The following is a 21959-nucleotide window of genomic DNA, read 5'->3' as shown; positions in this document are numbered from 1 at the left end:
GTGGCTAGTTTGTTATACGCATTCCTAACAGACATGAAGGTAAGGACTAAGTTGCGTATGTATATGTGTGTGTATATATATATATATATATATATACATATATATATATATATATTACTTTGGTTCCTCACAACTAGGGTAGGTCTAAACCACAACTTTTAGGTTCTTTCAACTGAAATAATTTTTTAGTATATATTTCTCTGTCACTTTAAATATTTTCCTAAACTTTTCTACTGAAAGAGAAGATGGGAGACAGGGATTGATGTGTAAGAAACTGCTGTCTTAAATGCCTACTGTGCATACATTCTCCATACTGTTCTCTGAATTACAGTGCTACCATCCATGCTCTGGATCATTAGAATGTCCTTCTTTCCCCTTAAAACCATGTCACCTGTTAGGGCTTACTTCCTTGTTAGCCAGAAGGGACGACCTGGATAGCCAGCTGCTGAGAATCACTAGGTTGATGGCACTCCATGGTCCCCCCGGGGAGGTGAGATCTTCTCTGTTGTTTCTTCTGAGGAAGAGGGAATTTCACAGAGGCCTAGAATTTCCCAAGGTTTCATGGCCTGCATCCCACAAAGGCTTGCTTTCCCAGAATGACCCTGAACGCTTAATCCACATCTAAATGTCAGACGTGTATTCTTAAAACTCAAGCTGTGTTTGATTGAAGCCTAGAAGGTAATAATTTCATCTTTTGGATCTTGTAGCTATTGGTGTGAATCTTTTTGGGAGGGTTGTGTGTGTGCACATATTGTTATTAATTTGCTCCTTCCTTCCTCCTTGCCTTCCTCCTTGCCTTGTCCTCTGTTCGCATCAAGAAGATGGGTGCAAGCTAAAATAGCACAAAATTGGTTGGTCTCTTCCATTTACTTTTATCTAGATTTTGTTCATTTTATCCTGGACCATAAAATTCTCTGATAAAACTTTTAAGGTTTCAAGTGCACTTGCATTTTAAAGTTAGTTTTAAGTCATTATGTGGACTAAAGATCTGTGTGTATTCAAAACTAGCCTGGAAGACACTTCAGGAGGATACTCTGTTGATTCCCCCTTCTGACCCCTCAACCCAGGCAGTGCTGTTCCCTGAAGCTCTGCATTAGACTGTGTTCTCCCCATTGTGTGTACAGCACCATGTTGGACCCGTAATGCCAGTCTGAACACTGGGATCCCATTCACAAAAGCATAAAACTCAAGGCTGTTAGATACTGTCACCAACAGGAGGAGACTAAGTTAGCTCATATCCAGGGAAACTTCAGTGGATGGAAGCTCTGATGGGAACGTCTAACTGTTAAAATCGCCTAAGCCTCTGTTTACATCTAAGCACTGATAAATTAAATATATCAATTAGATGTAGTTCTGATGCAAGGCGATGTAAGAATAGCAGTGTCTACATGGATGGCAACACAGGGCATGGTTCATTTATCATCTCAAATAGAAGACACAGCTCCCCATTGATCCACATCTATTTTTCTTTGCATTGCTGTATACTTGTTTGGCAAACACATTGAGAATAGATGAAAGTATTATTTTGCCCACCATTCTATGTGAATTTTTTAGCTATATTTTAAAATAGTTATTTTTTAAGAAGTAAACATTACCATATAAATAACTTATGAACATTTTCTATGATCCCTGTATACTTCATATTGTTTATAAAATTGGCAAATGCCTTGAAACAATATAGATTAGATATATGCTTATGTGAATACACACATATATATACATGTTTGAAAGGTCTAGTATATATGCAAATTATTTAAGGTTACAAATACTCTACTATGTATGTTAGTGGAAATGTGCCTTCATAGTACTCAACTATGAGTAATTCATGGCCATTTTATGATTAAGACAAAACGGCCTTGGTAACTTGAATTCAGCTGGCAGGTCCTTGTATATAAGAGAACAAATGTGATTACCTGTCGCAGGTTTGCAAAGGTGAGTGGAAACAACTCGAGGTTTATTGTTGAATTGTGAACCACATTGGCAGTGCCACTCTGGGGAGTTTCAGTTTCTTCTGGAAGAAGAGGCAGAGAAGCAGGGTGTTCTGACCTCGGAGAGCAGCCCTGCATTTGTCTCAGCTGATAAAGAGCTAGGTAGAGACTATGCCTTTTATCTGAAGACATGACATCGATCTGGTGGCAAATCTCACAAAACTCCAGTGCAGGAGAATGGTGCCTTTCATGAATCCATACAGTTGCGTTCCAGGTAAATATTAGCTGCATTCGTGGTGTGAATGGCAGTGCTCACCATTGTGCAGTCAAAAGTATCATTTCCTACGCTCCACCATTACAGCTTGATTCACTGTGGTCAGTCCAGCCAGGGTTACAATTTCCAAGATAAATTTCCAATCTTAAGGGAAGCAGATGTGAGGAGCAGGAAGCCTGTGGAGAAAGTTGAAAGGACGGGCTGTCATTGCCATGGCAAAGTCAGGAGCGCGTTAGTCAGGGCACATTGTCACATTATCGCATCTGGGTCAGATGCCACCAGCACAGCCCGGGGAAGGACCAGGATCTGGCCTGAGCTAATATAGGATCTTGTTTTGGGGGTTTTTCATTACCTATGACCCCCACTTGAATAGCAATTCCTCTGAAGCAGGTTTTGAAGGCCCCACCACATCCTGGCATAAGCAGTAGGCTAGAGCAGCCTTAGACATGTACACTTCCCAAAGCTGTATATTAATATAGAACCTAGGTTACTTTCCCGCAGTTCAGCGACCTCTTTGTTATGCGATATTTCTATCTTTAGGGGCCTAACCTCTGTCTCTTGATGTCCTCTGAGTACACTTCCTTGAAGAAACAGGGAATTCCACACATAAAACGTTGGCTTTGTCTGTGACTAATGTCGTTTGCCTGTTCTCTAAACTAGTCAGTCTTAATCAAGGAACTTAAATACAGCCATCCTAAACAAGAGGTTCTTAATTGCAGCAATTGTTTTAATCACAAAGTTAACTTAATTCTGGTAGAAAACAAATTTCCATATGATCGAGGTAAATCCTTATTATTTTAGGGCAAACTGTTGGCAAAACTCAGTGAAAATGGAGAGTATCATTTTCACCAGAGCTATTAGGATCAGATCCTGGGCCCTGGCAGTTTTAACAAGCTAGGCTCAGCCAACTATCCTCAATAGGCCAATTAATGAGACAAATACTTCTAAAAAGCCAGGGGAAAAAAAAGATTTATTCAATATAGCCGGATAGGAAAAGAAGCAAAGAGGTCCAGTCCTCCTCAAGTCTGTCTTCTAAGCTGAGATCCGGGCTTAAACAGAAGGCAAGAAGTAGCCATAATTAAGAAGACTTGGCCAAAGTGTGGTCCCACCCTTCAGTATAATCTTGGATCCAGTCTCTCCTGCAAGGTGGTCTGACAAGTTGTTAGATAAATGTGGAATCTCTTTCCAGGACAAACCCCCACCCTGGCTGTACCCCCTGCCGCTGTGTCCCCCTTCTCCCCTGGCGGTGCCCCCCCCCAGGGTCCCCCCAGGACTCTTGCTTTTATAATTCTATCAGCATAACACTCCTGCGGAAAATTTCAGTTTCTTACGGCCCACTGTTTCAACAGTTTGATAGTCAAAGGGAAGGGCCCATGCATTTCTTTGGAATATCTTTGCTACTGTGAAATAGTTAAATCATCATAGATAATGAGGGAGAATTTGAGAAGAAATTAGAAACAAGAATCCCCAAATGCTACCCATGGATAGTCAGTTAGGGTTCCACATTGTCACTAGATGCAAAATCAAGATATCTGAAGCCAATGCAAGACTAGGTTACTCTTTGGAGTGTGAGGTTTGAAATGCATAATCGCAGTTTTCAATAAACATTTATATCAGATGATTTCCAGAGCTTTTTAGGACAAAAAGTGTAACTGGGAGAATTCTATAGAATTGAACCCTCTTAAAATCAAGTATTTATTATTAAGTATCTTTAATATTATTGGCACACTATTTAAATGTATTTTCGTCATGGAGTGTTAAATCTATAGTACTTGTGTAAATGCTGTCAGGTCTACAGAGTGGAGAAATCTAAATGGTTTAATTACTCATTATCTTCAGTACATACATAAGAATAAGATCCTCCCTTTATGGCCCACAGAATCAACTGAGCAGGACTCCTGGCACTTGCAGAGATCTGGGAGCCTGTAGGGGTCTGACATAGGTCCTCTGCATATATGTCATGACTGGGTACCTTGGTGTTCCTGTGGGACTCCTAACAGTGAGAGAGACAGGGACTGTCTCTGACTCTTTAGCCTGCTTGTGGGACCTTAATCCCCCTGCTGGGTCGCCTCATCCGCCCTTGATGCGATGGTATGTGCCCGGGGTTATTGTTGGTTGTTATGTCATGTTTCACTGAGGTAGCTGGGAGGCCTGCTCTTGGCTGAGGGGGAGGCAGAAGAAGGGGTAGATCTGAGGGGGCGATAGGGAGGGGGGAGAGTCTGGAGAAGTGGAAGGAGGGGAAAGGTGCTATAGGGATGAAATATATGAGAGAGAGAGAGGAACAAAAGAATAAGATCCTCCATACATATATAAGAATCTCTCACATTTTTATTGGGCAGGATTTTTTTTTTTTTAACCAGCGAAACCTCGTAATCATTCCCATGATAACCTGCCTTCAGCTGGATGGTTTTCTTAAAATATTTTGCAGAATTTCTAGTATGGTTAGTGAAATAAACCTCCACATAGACAGAACTTTCCCTGCTGCCTCTGGCTGCCTCTCCACCCTAGACTTCATCCACAGTCTTTGTCTTTCATGTGGGATCTTAGTCAGATGTTGATTTTCTTCTGCACTCCATTCAGGTTTATGTCAGTTTCCCACATGAGCCTGTTGGTGATATAATATTAATTGCCCAGAAATGTCAGTCTGCAATCGCTCCAACATCATTCCTTTAATGAATACAGACTTCATTGCTTGTATTCCTATTACTTTAGCTACTTCGATTTCTATTTTTATAGCAAAGATCTGTGCAAATAAAAGAATATCAAAAGGTATGCCTATAAATGCACTGTGCTAAATTCCCTCTGTGTCAAAACGCCTGTGAACTGTTGTTCCACAATGCCTGCTGCATTTTAATGCCTTTCTCCCAAGGCAACATGATATAGAAGAAACAGCTAGAGTTTTACAGGCACACAAATCCTGGCCCACCACGCAATGGTCATATTTCCTTACTTCTCTGAGCCTTAGTGTACGAGTCTGAGAATTGCCAACAACAACATTGTCCTCACAGATTTGACGGAGGACAAGAGCACAGATACCGTGTCCAGGACATCCCAGCTGCTCCATAAAGCTAGTTTACATTCTGCAGACCACAGCAGCAAGGAGAGAAGACTGTACCATGCTCAGACTGATACCCATTTCTAAGAAGTATTCCTATGCAAGGAATTATGAGCAAGGAAGAGTAAGTTTAGAATCCAGAAAAGTATGTAGTGCTCTGGTGTAAAGGTTTTCACATATGGTGGTCACTTCTATCGAGAACTGCAAAGAAAATGAAACCCTTTACAAAATTAAGCTCTCTCCAGTTCAGCAATACTCTAAGAAGGGCCTTAAAAATACTGTTTAAAAATACTGTCTTTAAAGACACAGGCTATGTAATTGACAAAAATCCTAAATAACATAAATGTCTTGGTATATAGCTTGAGTTAATTCAATATTCTAAGACCATTACTGGTCACCTACATATAGATACAGCTATTTTTGTAAGAATGTCCTACTCAAGCCGGGCGGTGTTGGCGCACGCCTTTAATCCCAGCACTCGGGAGGCAGAGGCAGGCGGATCTCTGTGAGTTCGAGACCAGCCTGGTCTACAAGAGCTAGTTCCAGGACAGGCTCCAAAGCCACAGAGAAACCCTGTCTCGAAAAACCAAAAAAATAAAATAAAATAAGAATGTCCTACTCAGCTGGGTGTGGTCATACACAACTATAATCCTTGCCTTGCTGGAGAAACAAACAAACAGAGGATTCAAACTCTACTTTGCCCAATAAACAACAAATATAGAGAGCCTAACCTTCCATGTAGTGGTATAGATGTTTAATCCTTTAAGAGCTTCATGTTTCATCAGAACTTGATGTCATTTCTGAATATGTCAGGTAGAAGCTTTCCCAGAATTCCTGCTACTACGTTCCATAAAAACAAGATGATAGACCTGGTGGCACCTAGGGGCCTTCAGGAGTGAGACCTTCAGGAGTCAAATCTTGTGTGGTAGCCTTAAGTCCCTCATGGTTTTGTGTCTGCTAGAGGCCCAAGTCTCTATGATATAAAGAAGATAGATGATTTCAACCACAAGTCGCTCCAGTCAACAGGAATGTTTGTAGTCACACCAACTTTCTTAGTCATCTATATCTGATAGCCTTCTCTTCTTCATTTAGATGAACAGAACAATAAACGTTATCTTTTAATATTATTTTCAGACTTTGAAGCATTTTCCAAAGCTATTACACTAGAATTATAAATAATTCCATTCAAGTGTCTACCCTATGGCTTGGTAGTTTCCTGAAGTTCTGGCTTCAGAAGGATTCTAAAACTATCTAGGGTCCTTCAGAAAGAAGAGTGTAATTTATTTGTGATGTGCACTCTGACCAGACAGTAAAAATAAAAGTTTGCATCAATATATTTATGGTATAAGTTATTATTATAATGGTTGATAACATTACTACAAAATGTGTATAAATCTAGCATCAAATTGCTAAATTTGCATAACTTTAACACAAAATAGAATCAATTGATTATTATGCTTATGACACTATAATATATAACATTTTATTAGTTTAGTGATAAGCGTGTATTATCTACTGAGAAGTACTGAAAAATGAATTAGAATGTGTGATTCCTAATGTTAGCATATAAAACACTTGGAAAACTATACTGTTGTTACTAAAGAGCAGAAAGAGGATTTTTAGGAACGGGAAAATAAGACTGAGATAGAAAGGTGTCCCAGGCTGTAATAAAAGGCTTGCATGCTATTCCAAATATTGTGTTAGAATATTCACACTTGGGAGAAGACACAGCACATTTTGCATGGAAATACTCCATGACTTTCCTCTTGTTTTTCACTGGGGCCAGATTTCCCTTCCAGGTAAATAGTCATGCTCCTGTTAGCCATCTGGGACTTTTTTTGAATGCTGAACAACTGCTTTTATATTCTTGCCTTACTGTCTTATTTGAGAATGGCAAGCTGATCAAACCCATATTTTTAAATTTACGTATTTATAGGCATATGGAAGAACAGTTTATAGTCTGAATGTGATTTTTTCCCACCACAAATGGAAGAATATTGTGATGTTTGGTCCTTTTATAAAAACAGTACCTTACCAGTCGCTTTCTTCTCTTTTTCTGTTTTCCTTTATTACTGATGACTTCATTCTACTTGAATTCAATGCTTCAGTTTCTTTAGGGTAAACTAATAGATTATGTATGCAATGTTTGCACCACGTTGATTGAACTCATCTGGTGAGTTTGAATGCTGCTCTTGCATCTCTGTAACCAGCAGAAGCCTGTGCATTGGATCCAACCCCTGCAGTCCTCTTGTATTACTAAGGAGCCCAGGCAGCTCTCAGAGTAGAGCATGCTGCTCTCACCGCATGTGCTCCAGGAAAGCTTAGCAGTCCCTTATTGTATTTGAGGGTTATCTTTTTTAATTAAAAACAAAAAGGAAGGAGAACTAAAACTATTTTAAGAATTTTTTAATACATAGGAAAAAGAAAGGTCTGTGTCATCACCCCTCCCCCCCCCCCGCTTCCAGGCACTTAACTTATTCTTTTTTAACATTGATTCTCATTATTTTAAATTATGTGTCTGCATGGGTGTGTGCATGTAAGTACAGGTGCACACATAAACCCAAGGTGGCAGATTCCATGGAGTTTGAATTATAGGTGGCTGTAAACATGTGTGCTGAGAATCAAAGTCCTCCTAAGTAAGGAGCCATCGCTCCAACCTCAGGGTTTGCCCTTTCTTGGTCAAAAGCATTGATTCTTGATCAATTGACATCTCTAGTGGACCCGTGAAGCCCAGTGGCCAGTGCATACTTACTGGTGAGAAGCCACACAGCCAACATGTGGGCACACTGTCCACTACTTTCCCATCCAGTAGAAGACCTTGTCCTGCAAATATGTTTACTTACAACTTTATTTCTTATAACTTTCTAGCTTAATTTTCAAATACTTTACTTTGTTTTGAGTTAGCTCTTTTTTTTATAAGGTGTCTCGTTTAAGTGTAAAACTAAACAGTAATACCTAAGGACCTTTATGACATGCAAGGTTCTTCACATCAGGGCCTCTACATATTTATCCAATAGTCCCTGTTCCTCTTCCCACAATCCCTCCCATATAGCTCATAAACTACAGAGTGATTCTTATCCAAGACTCAGGTCATCAATACGTACTAATAACATGAGGAAGGGAGCACATATCTTCTGATGTGAAGGGGGTAGAACAAAGGTAACTGAAACCTCTATTTGCTGTAATGACTGGGGAATGAATCCTGAGAGCAAAATTTTTTTGTCCCTATAAGTTTCAACTAGAGTGTCACCTCCTCTGTGGAGTCTTTCACTATCACTTCCCATGGCCTGCTTCACCCTGTCAAAATTTAAGCACTCATGCTCCCATAAGCCCTGGGCAGATTCCTCCAGTGGCAGTCATCGTCATTCCTCCAAGATTGTGGTTCATGTAGTCAGACATTTCTCTCCCGCCCATTTGTTCCTGGCAGCTGCTTCCCAAATAATTGACTCGAGGGCTTAACACAAATCATAAATGCTGAGCCGATAGCTCAGGCTTGTTACTAGCTAACTCTTACACTCAAATTAACCCATATTTCTATTTATGCTTTTCCATGTGCTGGTACATTTATTAGCATGGCACAATCATCACCTGGCCCACTGCATCTGGCTGGTGATTCTCCACTTTGCCCTTTTTCCCATCATGGTTAGTTTGATTGTTCTGCCCATACTTCCTGCCTGGCTACTGGCCAATCAGGGTTTTATCATACTAATTCAAGTGTACAGATCTTTACAGTGTACAAGAAGATTATTCCACAGCAGATTCATCCAGGAAAGGAATATGAAATGCTCTTTACATCTCCAGATCTTAATGTGAGGTCTGGCACAGTGGGACACTCAATCGTTAAATGAACCAGTGAGGTTCAATGGCAGGTCAAGACCTGTATATCTGTTTTGTCTTTGCCTCCCTGGGCTGATTATAAAGCATAAGCATAATACTGGTTATGTTAAAATAATCATAACAAATCAACCCAACCTAAAAGGGGGCCACTAGCTGCCCAAGGTGGCACTGGGAAGCTGTAATCTTAAGCAGAATCAGTGGGTAACACAGAGAGACATGACCCTTGGACAAGGAGCACACTGAAACACTGAGCAGCTGTCTACCTTCCCTACCCAAATCTTTCCCTTACTGCCATATCTTTTACCTTTCTTTCTTTCCTGTGGTCTATCTTTACTCATACAGTGGCCTATATCCTGGCACCACCCCATCCCTTAACACACACAAACACACAAGTTCTTGAGTTTCACTGAAAGGAATGCTGGTGCATGCCAGCCAATCATTTGTCCTATCCAACCTTCAGGTCAAACAACTGGGGTTTGATCTCAAATAAGCAATGACATTTGAAAGAATGAGATACCCATATTAAATTTAACCAAATACTGTATATGTGATCGTAAGAAGAATGCAGTGAGTTTTTGAATTGCTCTAGAAGATCAGGACATGATCTTACCTTCTCATTCCCAAAGCACTTATAAATCCCAAATCAGATGCCTTGACACTTGGAGCCAAATGTGTGTGTGTGTGTGTGTGTGTGTGTGTGTGTGTGTGTGTGTGATATCCTTTCTTTGCTTATTACTGATTTTACCATTTTCCTAGTTTAAATTACATTGTCAAATTTCAAATTTGGACATCAGACCCTTTAACAGGGGAAGGAAAAGGGGATCTCCGAGCCTGATGTCCACCATGTGACCATATCTATTCATGTGCTACAGTGGCCGTCCCATGACTGGCAACAGTGACCGCATCCAGAAACTTCGGAAGGAGTACTATCAGGCTCGAAGAGAAGGGTTCCCTTTATATGAAGATGAAGAGGGACGAGCAGGGCCATGTGACCAGGACCTCCGCTGGGTAAGCCCATGTCTGATTCCAATCAGAAGTTTCTCTCGACCAAAATAATTCAGAGCAGAATTCCACAGTCAGGTCAAGAAAATTCTGTGCATATCAGGTTACATTCATGTTTCTTGAGTTTTATAGATATGAACATTACTCAGACCACAGTCATCTGTTCCTGCAGAAGTTGTTTATTTAAATCAAACCACACAACTGTACTTGTTCATTTCGTCTGCTCTCTTGCTTACTTTCTGCTGGGTACCTCACCCGTCTGGGGCAAGTAGGTCAGCCACTTTAAAGAGGACAAGGAACATTTGTGTACTTTAATCCTTCCACTCCTTCTCTTAGACCTTAAGGATGAGTTACTAGAAGTAAATTTCAGAATATTGTTGTCAAAGATATCTACTGTTTGTATATGAGATCTGAGCAATTCATGTTCCCCAAATCTTACCAGTATAATAGCATGGTGTAAGGGTCATGCAGCGGTGGCCTTCGCCTTTAATTCCAGCACTTGGGAGGCAGAGGCAGGTTGATGTCAGTGAGTTGGAATCCAACCTGGTCTACGAAACAAGTTCCAGTACAGCCAGAGATACACAAAGAAACCGCTGTCTCAAAAACAAACAAACAAACAAACACAACAAACAGAATTGCATGTCCTGAGATATGGGAAGTTTTTGTCGGAGGATTCATGGTGCTGATTCATTCAACATGCGAGGACCAGAAGAGAATCTTGTCAGCACTGAAGGCAGACTCTGATTTCTGGGTAGCACTTTCCCTGCCTTGTAGGTCTACCTATAAAACACGCACAACTCATGAGCACCCACAAAAATGCCTATGGGCAGAGCTTAGAGTAGGGTGATAAGAACTTGTCAGCTACAGTGTGTAACTTGCAGCTGGCACTCAGTGCTTGTCACTATACGTATTAGCTCTAGGTACTATTATTGGCAAAGAGCTGAGTATGGTCATTGTAATATCCTGGCTGTAGCCCATCCTTTGAGTCCTCTTGGATGATTGGAGCCTTCTAGTCTATCATCTTGGAAAAACAAGCATATTAAATGGGAGTTTCCTGCTCTGGGTTTCACATACATTTCTTCTCACAAGATCATGGGGTGGAGAATGCAGCTAATGACCTTTAGTTTTCACGTCTGCATCATATGAGCTCGCAAATGACATGTGGTCAAATTCCAGCACCTCCCAATGTTGTCCAGAACAATAGCCCCTCGGGCCAGGAGGTGCTGTTTCATAGAATAGAGTTTAAAAACACTAAAGGAGCCGGGAAGTGGCACACACCTGTCATCCTAGCACTGAGGAGTCTAAAGCAGGAGGATCAGGAGTTCAAGGCTAGCCTAATGTTTGTGGTAAGATTAAGATACATGAGATTCACTCTCAAAAAAAAATCCAAAGAAATGTATAAATTCATATTAACAAAAGTAAGTTGTGTGTATTGGTGATCCAAACCCAGAGATGTCAGCCTCTTTAGGGAAAAGCATGTCAGACTATGTAGCCAAATCAGTACCTTTATGTTTTATACAGATGTTAGAATTAAACAGAATGACATTCACAGTGGTGGAGCAATGTGTCTCTTAGATTCACCATAGTAGAAAAGAAAGATTTCTATGGAATAACAGATGCAATAATAATTCACCCTGTCTCAAACTTGATCCTGATTGATTTACTACCTTAGACAAGAGATGAGGGGTACTTGTTAGGCAAAGCTCAGACTCCCTTAACAAACAAAAGCCAGTGATAAAGTGATTGCCACTATCCCAGGAACAGAACATCATGTCCGACGAATTGAAAAGTGTTTATGAATTCCTATGAGCAGAATAAGAACGTGATTTCAGAATGGCTAGCCCTTGTTATCTTGGCTTTGTTTAAAGATTTCTTTACTTTGAGCTAGGAGGATGAAGATGCTAAGCCTCAAAGAGACTGAACAGGCCGGTGAAGCCCACCAAACCTGAACTGGAGGCTGATCCCTCGGGAGCTGCCTTTTCTAATGATTCTCTTTATACTAAGCAAACTTGTAACCAAACAGTTTAGTGACTGAAGAAGTATCTATTTTAACTTGTGTTTCCCATGCTCTGGTGCATTGAGCTTTGCCAAATGTGACTGATTTTACTTTTCCCAGACAATTTGAGTCTAAGGCATCCCAGAGGGATGCTGGGAACTGCACTGTCATAAAAGAAAAAGTATCTCTGTGATCGCCTGAGATACTCCAAACTTGGGATTAGCATCTCAGCATCCTTTCTACTCCTTCCCCTGGGCCAAAGGAAAACACTGGTACCTTTTGTCTAGGGGAGGCCTACGGGAGCAAGTTTAAAAAAATTAACATTTTATTTCTGCCTCTCAGCCAGACCCAGCAAAACATCTTTCATGAGCCTGAAGTGTCTAAGGTAGGCTAGTCCTCAGACCACAGAAGTTCTTGTTAAATTCAAATCAAAGGGCAGGGAAGGAAAGCTACCCCTAGCAACTTATAATTCCCCAGGTAGTCAACAAGGAATCTGAGATTCAGACTCAATAATAGAACCTGAGCATTGGTTCCTTCCATTTCTATAAATCTCTAAGCAATCCCTGTTTTGCTCATGAAATCATCATCATTATCATCATCAATATTTCACAGACTTTGAGATGTCCCAGTAAAGTACCACACTCGGGTCAAGAGGCCTAAAGAATGTTCCCCACAACCACCCTATTCCAGAAAATTCTGTGCTCCCAGGAAACTAGGGAGATAAATTATCCTATAACTAATCCTCCCTTGCTATCCTCAGGACCACTCTGTAGATAACAAACCTGCATATGTTCGAGACCCTTATTTAAAATACTAAGGATTTTTATAGAACCTGTAGACTTTCTCCTATATACTTTGGAGCATTTACGGACTATTGATAATACTTAATGTAATGCTGATGTTATGTAGATAGTTTTTAATCTTTACAATTTAGAGAATAATGATAGGAAATTTTTTTAGGTATTCAGTAATATGAATTGTGTCTGTGTGCTCATGTTTGTACAGGTGTATACACATGTGTGTAGTTAGACTTTCTTTAACCATCAGCTCCCAAACAATGATGCGGAGACTTCTTACTAATTATGAAAGCTTGGCCTTAGCTTAGGCTTGTTCCCAGCTAGCTCTTATAACTTAAATTAACCCATTTATATTATTCCACATTCTGCCACATGGCTTGTTACCTCTCCTCCATACTGTATATTCGACTTTCTCTGTCTCACTGGTGAAATCTCCACCTCTCAGAATCTTCCCAGAGTTTCTATCTCTGCCTGGAAGTCCCATCTATCCTCTCCTGCCTAGGTATTAGCCATTTAGCTCTTTATTAAACCAAACATAAGGTGCCTTTGACCCAGTGAAATGTCCTACAATATTTCCCCCTTTTGTCTAAATAAAAAGGAAAGGGCTTAACTCTTAACACAATAAAACTATATACAATAAGAACAATTATCAGGAAAGAATTACATTCACGATGTCTACTCTATCTTTATTTGACAACTTTGGAGAAACTGTTCTATTCTATTCTATCCTGGAGAGTCCAAAGTATTGTACCTAAATCACTTTGTATCATAACTTGTATCAACAACCTAAAAATATCTTTTTAGACCTAAAATAGTTTCTTAGATAAACAACTTAACTTTATCTTTCTCTCAACCTTTATAAACTTTACATCCAATTTGGACAACATATTGTCAGCAGTCAAGGCAAGAGCAGTTTCTTATGCAAACTCTGTATGGAGGTTCTTCAGTGCCCATCATCTTCTCTGAAGTAAACTGGTGCTGCCAGGGGCAGATATATCTCACTATCATGAAAAGCTTTATGTTATTAAAAATCTTAAATTCTATAGAACTCTGAAGTGTTTGAAGACTACCTATCTATCTAAAATATATCTGTTTGACTTTGAAAATATACCTAACATGACTACAAGTCTGATTGTTATAGATGACTAACTCTTAACCTGCATTTCTTAATTATCCTAAATAGTTTATAATAATTGCTTTTAAGAACTAGAACTTTACATTTTTAAGTGAGCTGGATGGGTACAATACCTTAAAGAAGACTAGAAACATATATACAGTATAACAAAAATAACCTTAAATATTTATCAATATACAAAAATCCACACCAATGTAAACATTTGAGACTAGTAGTTTCTTTTCAGTAGATTCAGTAATCGACCATTTTATCTTATCATTCCTATATCCCCCATTTTTCCTTTCAGAAAGAGATCCTTGAGTCCATTCTCCTTTGATTAAGTTCCTATCTGACCATAACCAATAACAACTTGCTACTAACCTCCTAAACAATGACAAAAATTCAGAAACACTGAGTGACCAAAAATCACCCACCCCACCTCTTGGGAATGTGGGCATCATGTTCCTAAATTACTTCCTGCTGTGTGGGATCGAGGGCGTCTTTAGGGGATCCTGAGAATATTGGGATTGTGGTCAAATCCTGGGAGAGCTAGCTGTATCGTTTGTTGTTCGTTCTCTCTGTGATGGGAGAGTGTAGAGCTTATCTGAAGACGTGGCTGGAATGGTCTGTGAAGCTGGACCACGTCGGGTAGCAGCTTTGAAGCTGTGCCGAATGCTGATTTTTGAGCACACTGCAACTGTCATTCTGAGAGAATGAACCACCTTGGCTACTTGTCTTCACTGGTGCCTGGTCCTTCCTTTATCTGAAACATACAAACGTTTAAAGTTAACATAGACATCTGCATTAGCACAAGTATGGAATGTGCAGTGTGAAAGTCACCTAAAGATGATTTTATGTTCTATATTTGAGCAGGTAAAAGGCATCTGTCAACTTTATACGCCTTTTGGGAATGCATTACCCATCTGTAATATAAATCCCCATCCATGCCATATGAATGAATGGCATGTAATAATAAGTCCTGAGGACTCTGTAGCCAAGATTTATCAGTCTTGTCCGGTCTCAGAGCTGTTCCCACAGTAGAGGGATCAAACTATATGTCTCCTGTCCTATAGTTTTTTGTTTTTTCCCTTCATGGCTGCAGACAAAACTGACCTTTTTAATTTTGAAGGAATCCATAGCTTTTTGTTTCTGTAGACACAAAGCATAACCTTTCCCCCAACACAACACATTTTCTGACTTCCATTCTGAAGTTACAGCATCCTTAAAATAGATAGGCTGGTTTAATTCAGCAGTTTCCATAATCCAGTGTCTCTCAGCACATGTTGGTTTTTTTTTTTGCTCATTAGTATTTAAATTTCAAAGCTATATATAATAAAGCACTATGTAGGATCCAGATGCCCTGTGTATTTCCCATCCTTGCATGATTTATTCTTTTTATATTAATTTATTCTTTCTTTAAAGATTTTATTTTTTAACTAATTTTTCTATGATGGTTTATACCCATTTTCTTTTCTTTATTTAGCTTCTAAGCACATTTTCAAGCACAGTGTTCCTGCCCAAATGCTTTTCAGTCTGGACCAGGCTTTCTACATGCCTGCAGCCTTCTCTGGCCACATAAGCCAAACCTTAAACAGTCACCTGCTGTGTGGCTCCCCTTAGCACATCGTACTTGTGCCTGGCTTGTCCCCCACCACCTCCACCTTGGGTCATCCAGCAGACTACCCCACTGGTTCTGAGCTGCATCTGCTGTTTGCCTTTGTGTATGAGCCAACCAAGCCTCATGTCTACCGCCACCAGTCCACAGCGCCTGTCTGCCTCAGCTCTGGGAAATTGATGTACCCATGTTGCCGCAGGCGTTTCTGCCTAGTGCCAACTAGCACAGCAACTGTTTCAGTGCTCGGCCGGCCGAACAGCAGAGCCAATTAACGGAGCTGCACCTCTGTATGCCTCAAGCACCGGGCCTGCTTGAGAGAGAGCAGTTACTAAGAAGCCACGTCTGGCTCAGGGTCCAGATCTTTTCTCAGTTTTCTCAGGCCATGTTCTGATACACATGCCACACATGGAATACCCACTTTAGTCGTACTTTCTCTTCGAACTACCAGCTCCCAGATAATGACATGGAGACTTCTTACTAATTATGAAAGCTTGGCCTTAGTGTAGGCTTGTTCCCAACTAGCTCTTATAACTTAAATTCACCCATTTATATTCTACATTCTGCCACATAGGTCACCTCTTCTCCATATGTCCAACTTCCTCTGTGTCTTGCTGGTAAAATCTCTGCCTCTCAGAGTTCTATCTTCTTCCCAGAGTTCCTATCTCTGCCCAGAAGTCGCGCCTATCCTCTCTTGCCTAGCTATTGACCATTTAGCTCTTTATTAAACCAATCAGAAGGTGACTTTCATACAGTGTTATCAAATATCCTGTAACATGTGTATGTCCTATGTATGGCATTCAGACATGAACCTCATGTGCCATTCTTCAGGTTCTGTCCACCTTTTTTGTTTTGTTTTGATTTGGGGATAAGGCCCCTCACTGGCCTTGGATCACTTAGGCTAGGATGGCTGACCCATGACCAATGAACTCTAAAAATTTCGGCACTCTCCGCCTCCCCAGCACTGTGATTATAAGCATGTTCCACCATGCTTGGAATTTTTTTAATGAAGGTTCTAGAAATAGAATCTGGGTTTTCATCCTAGCGAGGCGAGTGCTTTCCTAACAGAGCCATCTCTACAGTTATCCAGATGCATAAAAACAAACATTATTTCAGTGTGTGGTTGACTAATAGCTGCAGATGTCCAGCTGTACTCTCAAACTTGACTAAAAAAAGCCCAGAGAGCAAGTATACACACAAAAGTCTTTAAACCCAAAATTATGAAAATGTTTGCTGAAGAGATTATGAAAGAATATTTTAAAGTATTTTTTCTCAATGGAACTGACTTTTCTTCTTTGATACTATGTACACTCAGTGGCTTGAGCCTAAGGCATCTTCTCACAATTTTTCCTTTGCGTTTCTTTTCCATTTTCTCTATATCCTGTTCGATTTAATAAATTTCCTCAACCTCAATTTTAAAAAAAATGTCCATTTGCTCAGCCTCAGTGGAGGCCAATCATTGGTAGCAAGAATATGGCATTATGTTCAATTTAGAGAGACTCACAATCTGGCTGAGGAATATATGTATCTAACCCAACACTCCATAGGACAATAGCATATATGGCAAATGCTGTAACCAGCTCCTATATGGACTCAGAGAGGGTAACCCAATGTGTTGGGTCTGTAGTCAGTCACAGACAAGGTGCTGTGCTTGCTATTTAGGCAATTTGGGGCTTCCTTCAGCCAACACATTTTATTATTGTTGTTGTTGTTATTATTATTGTTGTTGTTGTTATTTTATTATTATTATCTCATGTCAGTGGTTCATTTTTTTCTTCTACCAATGAAAATAATAGTAGTAATGATAACTTGCTGGATTTCTTCACCTCACCTGCTTTAAACATGTGAACACACAGAGACTGTACAGTTTCTCAATATGGGCCCGAGCTGGAAAGCCCTATCTGTCAGCCGCCTTTGTGGCTGTTTCCCATCCAGGTTCTGAAAAGCTATTAAGATTTGGTCTAGAGAATTTCAACAGCTCCCAGAGAAATGGCCTGGTGGGTTTTTATAGGCCCAATTAAGTAAGCAAGGCATGCTTGCCGTGAAGTGTTAACATTTGCCAAAAGAAAACATGATACCTGCTATCTGCTGGTATTTTTATTTTCTGTAAAACTTGTTAAGACTGTCACTGTTCTCTGGCAACAGACTGCCTTTTTTATTAGCAGATAAAGATTATCTGCTTATTTAATAGCAGCATGAATATTACAGTAATTTCAGAAATGGGATGGCTCTCAGGTTTTCTGCGACTGTCCATACCTTTATTATTGCCTTCTTCAAAAGTGGCATAGTGTATGTTATTATTCCTCTCTTCTCCTTTTGAGATTCTTGGCTAAATTAGAAGAATGTTGACTTATAAAAGAGTTTATAGACTCTTGGATGGGAAAAGAGAACACGTGTGTGTGTGTGTGTGTGTGTGTGTGTGTGTGTGTGTATGGGAAAAATGTGGTTGTTGACATAACTTAGCCTAACATGACATGCGAGTTTCCATGGATCCAGTAAACTTGATACCACAACTTTCTGGAAAGGGAGCTGGCGCAGGTGTAGTATGACTACAAACAAAAGTGGGGAGGCTGGGTTCATAAAGGAAGGCACTGGAAGGGGTTTTCTCATCCTGTTGGGGAATGTGCTTAGCTACTGACCTGCAAGGTGAAAGATCAGCATTTGTACTCAACAGGGGTGAAGAACGTGATGCTGAGGTCATGCTAGTCATCGCAAGACAGAGATTGAAAGTGGAAATACCATAGACAAGTATGATAACTAGCTTTATGTCACCTTGGCACAAGCTAGAGTCATTTGGAACCTCAACTGAGAAGATTCCCCTACCAGACTACCTGTGGACAAGCCTGTTGGGAATTCTCTTCATTGATAATCATCTACTCTGTGGAAAGTCTCACACCCAGCAGATCCCAGAATGTTATAAAAATGGTTGGTATTCAGTGAGGTACTCCTGGCCTTATTGACTCAGCCTGATCAAGTTCTCATAGTCAGAATCATCAGAACTAAACAAGAACAAGGTTATAAGGCAGAACCAAAGAGTGGACCCAAGCCCATCCATAGCCATCCATAAGTAAGTTTGGGTAAAAAGGACCCCAAGAGAAATTGACATACCATTAATAGGAGAGAATGGATGTTGATTACAATCAGAGGGTTTTTTTATTTAAATTATGTAAACTTTATCATCCCATATTTTTAAGGATCTTTTGTGTTTATATATTTTTCCTGTTTATTATTAGAAAGAATGGGTACCATTAATAATCCCAAATCCATTCTCATTTTTTGCTACAAAAAAAGATAGATATTTTCTTTTGTCTTCTGATCAAAAAACTCAGAAAAAAACATCATTTGTCTCTTTTTTTTTTCTGAGTTATTCATCGGAACCTACCAGACTTCTGGCTTTATAATTACCTGTAGAAAGCAACATTTTGGTTAACTTTAAATGTAAAAGTTATAAAAGCAATAAGATTCTCTGAAATTACTAAGGATGGTTGCTTTCTTTAGACAGGGTTTCCCGCATACTTTAATAACTGCACTGGCTACTACTGTGTCATCTTAATAAGAGCTAGAGTCATTTTGGAAGAAAGAACTTTAATTGAGAAAATGTCCCTACCAGACTGGCTTGTTAGAAATTCTGTAAGGAATTTTCTTGATTAATTATTAGTGTTGGGAGGGCCCAGCTCACTATGTGTAGCGTCCCCTTCCCCTTGGGCTGTTGGTCCTGCAAACAGGGTTTCACCATGTCCTCTGCTTCAGTTCCTGCCTCTGTCGGCAGGCTGTAAATTCCTGAGAACAGAAGTGTGGATTGAGGAAAGAAATAAACAAGACATAGAAAGTAGAGTCGAGGAGACTTCCAATGGATACTATAAGAAGTCCAAGTTTATTGCTTAAAGTCCTTCTATGCCACCAATTAAAAGGAAAGGGCTTCCACAATACAAAGAGCAAGCAAATGTAATTACCTGCTTATATCTCAAAACACCAGGTGACTATGCCCTAAGTCAAAACATCTGGTGGACTGGCCTTTAAAGAGTAAGGCATCCACTAGCCACACCCTTGGTCAAACACCTTGTTCATCCTTGGAGAGCAAGAATGGATCTGAACTCCCTGACCTTTAGTCAAGATGGAAGGGATCCAAAACTGTGGGCCCCTGAAGCACAATTAAATGAAGCACGATTAATAAAAACTCGGGGTTAGAAATTGGGGTTCAACCTGAAGATCCAAAAAGCAAAACAGTCAGCCACTGGCTTTAACTTGACCTCAGTCTGAAATGGAGATCCTGCCTCCCAGAATCTCAGAATGAGACTGTGTCTGAGAGCTGTCTCGCCCCATCTTATATTTCTCTCTAAGGCTGGGATTAAAGGTGTGCACCACTGGGATTAAAGGCTTGCACCACCCGATCTCTATGGCAACTAGTGTGGCTACTGGGATTAAAGGTGTGTGCTACCATAACCTGGTCGGTAAGGCCGACCAGTTGGGACTGTTTTACTCTCAGATCTTCAGGCAGTCTTTGTTTATCAAAATACAATTGAAATGTCACTATAGGCCCTCACATACCTCCAGGTTCCTGCTTTGAGTTCCACCCTGACTTCCCTCAGTGACTGATTGTGGCACGAAAGTATAAGATGAAATACATCCTTTTCTCCCCAAGTTGCCTTTGGTCATGGTGTTTCATCACAGCAATAGAAACCCCAACAAAGACAATAACATTTATTTTTGAGAAGTATTATTCTTTTACTAAAATATGGAAGTCATAGTATGAAGTAAAATATTAGAGCCATTAACAGTACGTTGCAGAGATATCTATAGTTTGGCGATTGCGTCAGCTTTCTGTCACCATAACAACACCCAAGATAACTAACTTTCGAAAATAAAAGGATCACTGGGCTCATAGTACTGAATTACAGTTACCGTCACAATCAGTCCAGCCCATCATTTTAGGCCTGTGTAAGCCACAACATCATGGTAGATAGTGAGTGGGGCAGCAAAATTGCTTATCACATAGCCAGGAAACCAAAGAGAAGAATCAGGGCACAGTACATTACAGAGGCACACCCACAAAAGCCAAAGGCCCCACCTCTAAAGCTTCTACATCTCCCCACAGCATCACTCTGGGGACCAAGGCTCTAACCTGAGGGTCTCTTTCCATGTGGTATTCAGCCGCAGCTTGGCGGATCAGCTCTCTGGAATTCCATGTGCTCCCAATGCTGACTCCATCTGCAGATCACGACTTCCCTCACAGCCCAAAACGGCTGAACCAAAAAACGGAAATGATGAGAAGGAACCTACCGAGGCCATGGGTCAGGTGAACTGAAGCCGGATTGAACTAGAGGCTGGTAAAGCATGAGATGCCAGTTTAAGGGCTGGAATTTGCTCGAGTGGGCTTCAGGAAGAGATGACAAGTAGAAGAAAAGATAAAGCAATGGAGGATATTTGTGGTTGGTAGTGGTGGCTTTGGCGCCCTGTATGTGTCAATGCTGCATTCGCGGGAACACACACCACACAAGCTGTATGGGGAAAACTGGGAGATATAGCATGGGTGTGACTCTCTAGCGTTTAAACCACAGCATCGATCCTCCTGGAGGCAACGTGTTTACAGGCAATCCCGACACACGAAGAAACTCTGTTGCAGAGACCCATTTAGAAGTTGGCAGTTTAGAACTAGGAATGGATCTTCCCAAAGGGGGAGAAAAAGATTGGTTGTGGGGTTCCCAAACCAATGTCCAAATTCCTGCTAAAACCCAGTAACATTGGGCTGATCGTAGTGTCGTTGGCTGGAGCAGTGGCAGGGAGCCCCAGAACTAGAGGGAGAGAGGACATTTGCTTTTCTCCTTCCCGGACACATACATGTTCGCCATATTCTCCAGGTCCTCCCATAAATATATGCCTCCCATAAATCTCTGACCATTAATTGTCCCTGACCTCCCAATCATGGCTCTCCACAGAAAACCCTTCCTTCCAGAGTACGGTGGTGCTCAAGTTTTCCTCTGCCCCACTGCTGACCCCCAGAAGTTACCATTTTCTCAGAAGTCGGTTCTGACCTTATCAAGTTTGTAGAGAAAGTATAGGAGGCAGGCTCAAGAGACTGACTGGTACTCCCATGACTAGACCACCAGATCTGTTCTCTGTGGCCCTGTGTCACCTGGTAGGTGCCTCTGCCAGCTTGGGGTTTTTCCAGCATTTCTCTTCTTATGCAGGGCCATCTGACTGACTTCCTGTGATCAGTAATCTGATTCTGAAAATAGAACTGATTTCTTTAGTAAACTTTTAGTGAACTCCCATCCTCCAAAGGAAAGCTTTTGTTTCTAAATCTGCCTTCTGGGGCCCATGGCACCAGTTATTGTAACACAGGC

At 40.7% G+C, this 21959-nt stretch overlaps 1 protein-coding gene across 2 annotated transcripts in view; it reads left to right on the top strand.

Moving 5' to 3' along the window:
- Pard3b (par-3 family cell polarity regulator beta) overlaps positions 1–21959 on the top strand; it is a 975885-nt gene that overhangs the window by 854754 nt on the left and 99172 nt on the right. For both annotated transcript variants that reach the window (XM_038339874.2, XM_042055538.1), the window contains exon 21: positions 9967–10102. In XM_038339874.2, coding sequence (XP_038195802.1) covers positions 9967–10102 — 136 coding nt within the window. The remainder of the gene's footprint in view (positions 1–9966; positions 10103–21959) is intronic.

The sequence above is a fragment of the Arvicola amphibius genome, chromosome 8, assembly GCF_903992535.2.
Source record: "Arvicola amphibius chromosome 8, mArvAmp1.2, whole genome shotgun sequence".
Lineage (NCBI taxonomy): Eukaryota > Metazoa > Chordata > Mammalia > Rodentia > Cricetidae > Arvicola > Arvicola amphibius.
Note: the sequence above shows the minus strand (reverse complement) of the source record. Positions and strands in the feature narration are given on the sequence as shown.